The sequence below is a fragment of the Odocoileus virginianus genome, chromosome 1, assembly GCF_023699985.2.
Source record: "Odocoileus virginianus isolate 20LAN1187 ecotype Illinois chromosome 1, Ovbor_1.2, whole genome shotgun sequence".
Taxonomy (NCBI): Eukaryota; Metazoa; Chordata; class Mammalia; order Artiodactyla; family Cervidae; genus Odocoileus; species Odocoileus virginianus.
The window spans coordinates 12,478,818-12,489,570 of NC_069674.1; the positions used below are offsets into that span (position 1 = coordinate 12,478,818).

General features: G+C 41.7%; 1 protein-coding gene across 1 annotated transcript; it reads left to right on the forward strand.

Annotated features, from left to right (window-relative positions):
- The first annotated feature begins 6,602 nt into the window (after window positions 1–6,602).
- LOC110135783 (olfactory receptor 9A4-like) lies at window positions 6,603–7,547 on the forward strand. Its single transcript, XM_020891072.2, has one exon. It carries the CDS (start codon window positions 6,603–6,605, stop codon window positions 7,545–7,547), a length of 945 nt encoding a protein of 314 aa, XP_020746731.2.
- The last annotated feature ends 3,206 nt before the right edge of the window (window positions 7,548–10,753 follow it).

Genomic DNA, 10,753 nt, shown 5'->3' on the forward strand with positions numbered 1-10,753 from the left:
ATAATTTGGCCAGAGAACTTTATCTGTTTAGGAAAGGTCTGGGAATTACTTGTCACACTGCACATCCATTAGAGTTACTAATACCCCCTTCTCCGCCACCACCTGTGTTTCTTTTAGTTCTCCTATTCCCACACCAACCCACAGCAAGATTCTGCTTCCTTCACTTAAAGTAAGAGCCTTCTGATTCATTCCATTGTTATCTTTAGCTTTCATTTCACCTGACACATTCTTTCCATCAGTCCCTCAGTGGTGAGCTGTGTCCTCTGTTATATATTCAGAATGTATTCTAACAATATTTTCAACCTTATTAAAGTTACTGTTTATGTGACAAATGAAGTAATTTTAGGTGTAAGTCAAGGAGTTTTCACGTTAATAGCGCATCTCATCACTACCACAACCAGATTTTTAAACATGTTTATATCCAAGCCAGAATCTTTCTTTGCTTCCCTGTGAAGTCAATCCCCAGCTCTAACCCCAGTCTCAGGCTGCCTTATGGTACTCTAAATATTTCTAAAGTTTTATAAGGGAATAAAGCAAAGAAAACATTCTTCTTTTGCTTTATTGACTACACCAAAGCCTTTGACTGTGTGGATCACAACAAACTATGGAAAATTCTTCAAGAGATGAGAACCCCAGACCACCTGACCTGCCTCCTGGGAAATCTGTATGCAGGTCAAGAAGCAACAGTTAGAACTGGACATGGAACAACAGACTGGTTCCAAATACGAAAAGTAGTATGTCAAGGCTGTATACTGTCACCCTGCTTATTTAACTTATATGCAGAGTACATCATGCAAAATGCCAGGCCGGAAGAAGCACAGGCTGGAATCAAGATTGCCAGGAGAAATAACAGTAACCTCAGATATGCAGATGACACCACCCTTATGGCAGAAAGTGAAGAACTAAAGAGCCCCTTGATGAAAGAGAAAGAGGAGAGTGGAAAAGTTGGCTTAAAACTCAACATTCAGAAAACTAAGATCATGGCATTTGGTCCCATTGCTTCATGGCAAATAGATGGGGAAACAATGGAAATAGTGACAGACTTTATTTTGGGAGGCTCCAAAATCACTGCAGATGGTGACTGTAGCCATGAAATTAAAAGATGCTTGCTCCTTGTAAGAAAACCTATGACCAACCTAGACAGCATATTAAAAAGCAGAGACATTACTTTTTCAACAAAGATCTGTCTAGTCAAAGCCATGGTTTTTCCAGTAATCACATATGGATGTGAGAGTTGGACTACAAAGAAAGCTGAGCACTGAAGAATTGATGCTTTTGAACTGTGATGTTGGAGAAGACTCTTGAGAGTTCCTTGGACTGCAAGGAGATCCAACCAGTCCATCCTAAAGGAAATCAGTCCTGAATATTCATTGGAAGGACTGATGTTGAAGCTGAAACTCCAATACTTTGGTTACTTGATGCAAAGAACCGACTCATTGGAAAAGACCCTGATGCTGGGAAAGATTGAAGGCAGGAGGAAAAGGAGACAACAGAGGATGAGATGATTGGATGGCATCACTGACTCAATGGACATGAGTTTGAGTAGGCTCCGGAAGTTGTTGATGGACAGGGAAGCCTGGCATGCTGCAGGCCATGGGGTCACAAAGAGTTGGACATGACTGAGCGATTGAACTGAACTGAACTGATCTTTAATACTATTAAGCATGATGAATTATATTGATTGATTTCTAAGTATTAAATCAATCTGGCATTTCTGAAATTAATCCCTAATTTTTATGGCATAGTTGTTGAGTTTAATTTTCAAGTATTTTATTGAGGATTTTTTCATTTCTATTTATGAGGAATATTGGTTTGTAGATTTACTTTTCTGTGGTGTCTTCAATACCAAGATAATGGTGGTATAATAATAAGATAATAAGAGGCATGGAGCAGAGTTTTTGGAAGATTTTTTATAAGAGTGATCCTATAGAATCCACCAGTAAGTCCATCTGAAATTGTAATTTCCTTTCTGAGAATGTTTCTCTTGCTGTGCTCAGTTGCTTCAATCATATTTGACTTTTTGCAACCTTATGGACTGAAGCCAACCAGGCTCTCTTGTCCAAGAGATTCTCAGGCAAGAATATGGGGAGTGGGTTGCTACACCCTCCTCCAGGTTATCTTCCTGATCCAAAGATCAATTCACATCTCCTATGTCTCCTATACTACAAGAGGATTCTTTACCCACTGAGCCGCCTGGGAAGCCCTGAGAATGTTTCTAATTCAGTTCAATTCTAATGAATTCAGTTCACTGGAAATATTTAGACATTTCTGGTTGTTCAGTTTCTTTCTGAGTCAGTATTGGTAATGTTTATCTTACAGAACTTTTACCATTTCATTGGGTTTTAATTTGTTTTCTTTTTAAATATGCCTTATTTTTTATCTTTTAATTTAAAATTAACCTAAAATTATGATTATATTTTAGGTGAGAATTACATCAGGAGATCAAGAGCTTTCCTTCCATACGGTCCTCATGGTTGTTCAAATCAATCCAAAATCTGTAGAGTATTCAGTGCCAATAGAATGCTATAGGTATGCTCAACGTCACTCATTATCAGAGAAATGCAAATCAAAACCACAATGAGGTACCATTACACGCCAGTCAGAATGGCTGCTATCTAAAAGTCTACAAGCAATAAATGCTGGAGAGGGTGTGGAGAAAAGGGAACCCTCTTACACTGACGTGGGAATGCAAACTAGTACAGCCACTATGGAGAACAGTGTGGAGATTTCTTAAAAAACTGGAAAGAGAACTGCCATATGACCCAGCAATCCCACTTCTGGGCATACACACCGAGGAAACCAGATCTGAAAGAGACACGTGCACCCCAATGTTCATCGCAGCACTGTTTATAATAGCCAGGACATGGAAGCAACCTAGATGCCTATCAGCAGACGAATGGATAAGAAAGCTGTGGTACATTTACACCATGGAATATTACTCAGCCATTAAAAAGAATTCATTTGAATCAGTTCTAATGAGATGGATGAAACTGGAGCCCATTATACAGAGTGAAGTAAGCCAGAAAGATAAAGACCGATACAGTATACTAACGTATATATATGGAATTTAGAAAGATGGTACCGATAACCCTATATGCAAAACAGAAAAAGAGACACAGATGTACAGAACAGACTTTTGGACTCTGTGGGAGAAGGCGAGGGTGGGATGTTTAGAGAGAACAGCATCGAAACAAGTATACTATCAAGAGGGAAAGAGATCACCAGCCAAGGCTGGATGCATGAGACAAGTGCTCGGGGCTGGTGCACTGGAAAGACCCAGAGAGATCGGGTGGAGAGGGAGGTGGGAGAGGGGATCGGGATGGGGAACACATGTAAATCCATGGCTGATTCATGTCAATGTATGGCAAAAACCACTACAATATTGTAAAGTAATTAGCCTCCAACTAATAAAAATAAATGGGAAAAAAATTTTTAAAAATACAAATAAAATGCTATAGGTACAAGACACATGGAATTCCTTCACCTAGAAATTTTAACTCTAGGGATTTTTCCATATATAAAAATTTTTGTGGACTTATAAATTTTGAAAACAGTGTAGCTTAATTTTTATAATGAAAACAATGAAGTTGATCAACAGAGGGCTGCTTAATAGAGACCAGGACATCCATATGAAGGAACACTATGCAAAAAACAGAAGTAGAGCAGCATGTGTTGATATGGGAGAGTATCTTTCATATATTGTTAAATGAAAGGGAAAATGGTGTATAACAGATTTTTGCAACATTTTCTTCAAAGGAATATGTAGATATCTGTTACAAGATTTTTTAAGATTGTCTAAGATTATACTGCAATTTGGTTGGGCATGTGCAGTTTGAAGGATGGAAGGAATATTATTCTCAATTTATAGCCTTCTGCAACAGTGACAGTCTCAGATTTAACAGGTATATATAAAATGAAATACAAATTTCAATAAATGCTTTGTAACTTTCACATGTCCGCCTCATTCCAGCACCGATGTATATTTTCCAGTTGTACGAGGTTGTAAATATAACTACCTGCATTAGGCTATTTTTATATCCTTCCTCCATGGAATTGGCCAGCAGGTAATCAGGGACATTCCATGGAGATAGATGTCTGCAAGAGCCTTGTTTGGAATCATACAAAGGCACATGTATGAGAGAGTGGAAACCTGAGACAATAGCCTACAGCAGTTAGACTTAGGGGTAGAAACTTTCCATGGGGTTTTTGGGGTCCTCAGGGGATTTTTGTTGAGGTTAAGTTTTGACTGAGAACAAACTGCAGCCCTTTTTTGGATATTGGGCCATATTTTAGAGGTCAATTATGGATTTTCCTATTGGAGGGTGACGGAGCTGAATTTGGCTCCAATTATCAAGTGAATCCTGGGGAGAGCATAGGATAAAGAACAGAAGGGGTGATCTGCTCAGAGTTTGAGATATCTTCTGGAAGCCTAGACTTGGGGTCTTTGAGAAGGCAGCCTTGAGTTGAAAAGCCTCTGGTGAGATCTTGGGTTCCCCATTAAGCAAAAAAGTTGAAAAAGTTCTGAAACTTAATTGCTCAAGGATGGGAATGAATAAAAATTTGTTCAGCTCTCCCCAGACTGCTTGCTGAGGGATGCCCTAAGCCTGGGCTAATTAAGAGCAGGGTCCTTAGTGACTAAGTCCCCTTGGGAAGGAGGGAAGTGGGAGAGAAGGAGAGAGAGAGACCCTTAACTCCCCACAACTCTGTTATTTCTGGGTGTTTTCTCTAACTCCTCCCCAGGACACTTTGCTTCACCATGCATGGATGCAGCACTAAGTAGCTCTGAGCCCTGTGCTCAGCTCAGCAGTAGCCGGACGGGACCAGCCCTGACCAAGCCCCAGAGAGCGTCAGAAGTGGCAGAGGAGCCCCTGCATCGAGGTGAGTGTCTTCTCAGGGTTCCCCTGTACAAAGGGAAGTGTCGGAGAGGATGAGGATGGGAGTTCTGGCTTGGCTGCCTTCTAGAGGAAGGACACCGAGAGTCTGAAGACTGGGCAGGGGAGCAGCTGGGAAATGGGCTCCTCTCCTCATCCCCCTGCAGAGCAGAGGGCAGAGTCAGCTCCTCTCTGACTCGGTGCTCCTGCAGGCTCAGCTCCTGATGTCGGTCAGCAGGCTCCCCTCTCCTATTTATCTAGTGATGGTTACCCAAAACTGGGGAGAAGCAGACCACAGAGATCCCCCAAAAGTTCTGTCCCTGAAGCCTGGATTCCCATCAGTGAAAGATTTACAGAAGGATTGGGGGGGTCTCTGGAAGGGGAGAGAGGAAGGGAAAATGGCAGCAAGAAGGAAAGCAGACCAAGAATAATAGGATGGAGGGGACATGGCTTATGAGCCTTGGTCAGGACCTTGTACTTTTAAACCATATATTAAACTTTCACACGCCCATCTTCTACCAGAAATGGTCATATTTTCACCACTACTTGTCTCAAGAATAGCTTGCATGTAATGTATTTTTCTGTATATGATTATGCATAATGCACAGAAGATGCATCTTTGTTCTCATGAGTTTATATCTAACATCATACATGGACCATGAATAAATAAAATTAAATTTCCTGTCCCTGTTTCTTGCTTTATTTTTCTATGGCCTGTTTAGTAAACTAACATCTTAAATATTTACCTTCTTTGTTTTGTGTCTGGAATAATCTCCATTGCTCCCTTGGATATAAGCTCCACAGTGCAGGGATATTTGTTTTGTACACTGCTTCATTTATTTCATATGCAAGTAAGGTTGGGATAAACAATTAAACACAAAAATAATATCAGGTAATAATAAGTGCTAGGAAGAAAATGGAAGTTGAAGAATACCATGTCTTTCCAATGTAGGGAAGGGTGACTGGAAAGAGTTCTCTGATGAGATGACATTAGTGCGGTGGGATGGATGAAGTGGTAGAGATTCAGGCAACTGGAGTGTCTGAGAGCCTTGGATCTAAACTTGTAAGTGCTGGGCACCATCTTTCCTTCCTCCCCAGACTTTGCAAAAAATAGAGTTAAATAGGAATGAATCTACCTAGAAATTTATCCCAGGCTCAGAGAGTTTCCATTCGGAGCACTAATGGCAATAGGGAAATTTTAAAATCTGGAGAAACCAGAGATAATGCTCTTAGACCCCCTTGCCTTTCTTCTGCTAACCCCAAGGTGGGTCTCTGTAGTACCAATCAGGATGAAGCATAGGGTAAATTTCAGTCCTTTGAACATCTTAGATGCTACTATATCACCTGCCACAATTAGCTTAAGAGAGCAATCCCCATACCCAAGGGGCTGACACACCATCAAAACTGGCTTCTTTCAAGTCTTAACCTTTGTTTCCTATGAGAAAGCACATCTAGTTGGGAAAAAAGCCAAGGGAGGTTTTGTTCACAGCATGGAGATGATGGTTTCTTCATCCATTCCAGGCAGTGAACTTTTAGCTGGATGTGAGGTGACAACATTTAGGTCTGACTTTGTACAGAGCATCTGAGTAGGGGCCCCTCACCTGGTCACCAGACTGGAAATAGTTCCTCATCCTAATCTGTGCTCCTTCTCTTTTAAGAGAAGGACCATGTGGAGCAGTGTTTCTTTTCTTTTGATCTCTAGGTTTCCCAAGGAGCAGAAACAAGGACTGAATGATGAGTAATCACTCAAGTGCCACTGAATTCTGCCTTTTAGGGTTCTCAGGGTCCCAAGAACTACACTATGTTCTTTTTGCTGTATTCTTTCTCTTCTACTTAGTGACAATAATCGGCAACATGGTCATCATTGTGATTGTCTCTGTCGACAAACGTCTGCAGTCCCCCATGTATTTCTTCCTCGGTCACCTCTCTGCCTTGGAGATCATGATCACGTCCCTTATCGTCCCTGCGATGCTCTGGGGGTTGCTGCTCCCTGGGATGCAGACAATATCTCTGGCTGCATGTGTTGCCCAACTCTTCCTGTACCTTGCTCTGGGGACCACAGAGTTTGCATTGGTGGGAGCAATGGCTGTGGACCGGTACGTGGCTGTCTGTAATCCTTTGAGGTACAACACCATTATGAACAGCCAAACTTGCATCTCAGTGGTGACTGGGTCATGGATGTTTGGGTTCCTTTCTGAAATCTGGCCAGTCTATGCCACATTTCAGTTTACGTTCTGCAGATCAAACGTCTTAGACCATTTTTTCTGTGAACGAGGTCAGCTGCTCAAACTGTCCTGTGATGACACTCTTTTCACAGAGTTTATTCTGTTTTTAATGGCTGTTTTCATTATCATTGGTTCACTGGCCCCAACAATTGTCTCCTACACCTACATCATCTCCACCATCCTCCAGATCCCCACTGCCTCTGGCCGCAGGAAAGCCTTCTCTACCTGTGCCTCCCACTTCACCTTTGTCATCATCGGCTACGGCAGCTGCTTGTTCCTCTATGTGAAACCCAAGCAAACTCAGGCAGCTGAGTACAATAAGATAGTCTCCCTGTTGATTTCTGTGTTAACCCCGTTGCTGAACCCTTTCATCTTCACTCTCCGGAATGACAAAGTCCAAGAGGCCCTTCAAGATGGAGTGAAACGCAGCTGTCAACTCCTCAAGGGTTAACTCTTCTCAGTTCCTTTTTTCGGTGGAACAGTCAGCATTAAGAATTATTCAGGAACCTAGAAAACACTAATTTTTCTCCTTTTTTGTCATCATCACCATCACAAAAATTAAATAAGTTGTGCAGCTTCTGATCAGGCCATGTAAAGACAGGTAAAAATAACACCCATTCTCTGCTCACTTGAATCCCATTGCCTTAGTTTAAGCTGCTATTTTGCATCCACTGTTGAACTCAAAGAACCATATTCTTGCGATGTGGGAGGAACCAGAGGGATGACACATACCCATGTTTCTATGTCCTCTGTTGGTTAAATTATCTCCTGGGGGAGAAAAGATATGACGTGTTGTGCTGAGATATATGGCATATTCTAGGTCCAAAGACACATATATTCTCCTTGTTTCTTTATCTGCTATTACTAGGTCTTTTCCTACATTTATGTGAAATTTCTTGACAAGATGTCCATATGCTTTAAAGTATCCCTTGGCTCTCTTTTTCTCTGGTTCTTTTCATGTTATCCTGACCTGATTGCTATTGGGAAGTATGTATGATGTATACCCCAAAAGAATACATATGAGGTATGTATGCCTTAAAAGAATCTAGAGTGGTGATGTGTGGATTGGAGTCCTTCTTCTCTGGCAAATCTTGGTGACCTAAAGAAGATGGAAATATCTGGGGGTTGGAAGCAGGAAAAATCCCTGTTTGCTAAACCTCAGGGCATTGCTTTAGCCTCTCCCTTTTGAGGTGTATATGCAATGTTGTAATTCTTTGGTCGCTGTCATGTCTGTCTCTTTGCAACCCCATGGACTATAGCACAACAGGCTTCAATGTCCTTCACAGTCTCCTGGAGTTTCAGATTCTTGTCCATTGAGTTGGTGATGCTATCTAACCATCTTATCCTCTTCTGCCCTCTTTCCTAAGCCTTCAATCTTTCCCAGTATCAGGGTCTTTTTCAATGAGTCAGCTCTTCACATAAGGTGGCCAAAGTATTGGAGTTTCAGCTCCAACATCAGTCCTTCCAATGAATATTTGGGACTGATTTCCTTTAGGATGGACTGGTTTGATCTCCTTGCAGCCCAAGGGACTCTCAAGAGTCTTCTCCAACACCACAGTTCAAAAGCATCAATTCTTTGGTTCTCATCCTTCTTTGTGGTGCAACTCTCACATCTATACATGACTACTGGAAAAAAAAACATAGCTTTAACTATATGGACCTTTGTTGACAAAGTGAAGTCTCTGCTTTTTAATATACTGTCTAGGTTTGTCATAGATTTTCTTCTAAGGAGCAAGCAACTTTTAGTTTCATGGCTGCAGTCACTATCTGTACTGATTTTGGAGCTCAAGAAAAGAAAATCTGTCAGTACTTCCATTTTGCCCCTATCTATTTGCCATGACATAATAAGAACAGATGCCATGATCTTAGTTTTCTGAATGTTGAGTTTTAAGCCAACTTTTCCATTCTTCTCTTTCACCATCATCAAGAGACTCTTTAGTTCCTCTTCAGTTTCTGGCATTAGAGTGGTATCATCTGCATATTTGAGGTTGTTGATATTTCTCTTGGCAATCTTGATTCTGGCTTGTGGTTCATCTAGCCCAGCATTTGGCATGGTGTACTCTGCATATAAATTAAATGAACAAGATAACAATATATAGCCTTGTATTCCTTTCCTAATTTTTTACTAGTCAGTTGTTCCATGTAAGGTTCTAACAGCTGTTTCTTGACCCACATACAGGTTTCTTAGGAGAGAGTTAAGGTGGTCTGGTATTTCCAGCTCTTTCAGAATTTTCCACAGTTTGAGTTTGTTGTGATCCACACAATCAAAGTCTTTAGCACAGTCAATGAAGCAAAGTAGATGTTGTTCTGAAATTCCCTTGCTGTCTCTATGATCCAATGCATGTTGACAATTTGATGTCTGGTTCCTCTGCCTTTGATGTCTGGTTCCTCAAAGACTGGCTTGAAGGATTTTGAGCATAACCTTGTTAGTATATGAAGTGAGTGCAAATGTATGGTAGTTTGTACATTCTTTGGCATGCCCTTCTTTGAGATTGGAATGAAAAAGTGACTTTTTCCAGTCCTGTGGCCCCTGCCGCATTTTCCAAATGTGCTGACATATCGAGGGCAGCACTTTAACATTCTTTTAGAATTTTGAATTGCTCAGCTGGAATTCCATCACCTCCACTAGCCTTGTTTGTAGTAATGCTTCCTAAGGCCCACTTGACTTCAGACTGCAGGGATGTCAGGCTCCAAGTCAGTGACCACACCATTGTGGTTTTCTGGATCATTAAGACCTTTTTTGTACAGCTCTTCTGTGTATTCTTGCCACCTCTTCTTAATCTCTTCTGCTTCTGTTGGGTCCTTACTGTTTCCTCCTTTATTGTGCCCATCCTCGCATGAAACATCCCCTCGGTATCTCCAATGTCCTTCAAGAGGTCTCTAGTCTTTCCCTTTCCATTGTTTTCTTCTACTTCTTTGCTCTGCTCATTTATGAAGGCCTTCTTATCTTTCCTTTCCTTTCCTCTGGAACTCTGCATTCACTGTATGTGATAGAGACACACTACAGTGAAGTGACTAATTCTGGAAAGAGTATGCTCTGTCTGTTACTGCTGAAAGAAGCATTGTCTAGACTCCTCCTAGACCCAGACTTCAGACTACATATGCCTTCTGATTCTTTCCCAGTCCAAGTGTACCTTTCATAGGTTTTCTCTGCGGGCCGACTATAACAAATGAGTCACTAACTCACTTCATTCCCAGTTTCTCATCAATTCCAGGGCATGGCTGTTAGGCATTGTAGTAGTTGAAATTTCATATTGTTGTTGGAGGAAGGGCTTTGGAGGTAGGAGTTTACTGAAATGACGGCACTGCACATCCTGCTAGACCTCAATTGAGAGAGGCAAACACTTTCCCAGCAGGGGTTAATTGGTTCCCTTGTTTCCCAAGAGTACTATGTGACGATGCCTACCTGTTGGGGAGCAGAGGCAAGACCACCATGTCTACTGAGTTACTTGTACTGAATAGGAGCTCCAGACAAGGTGGTGAGTGAGTCCTTCAGTCCAAGCCAGGCTCTGCAACCAGCCGAGCGTCCCTGGGGGGCATGTGCTGGCCGAGAAAGGACTGACGCCTCCAACACAGGTAGCCCCTGCCCTGCTCATTTCACGAGGCCTGTGCTCACCAGAGGAACCGCATTGCTCTCATTCATTTCTGTTTCTATAA

Bases quoted from the DNA above. Each gene is read 5' to 3' on its own strand.
- LOC110135783 (XM_020891072.2), top strand. From the start codon at position 6,603: ATGATGAGTAATCACTCAAGTGCCACTGAATTCTGCCTTTTAGGGTTC.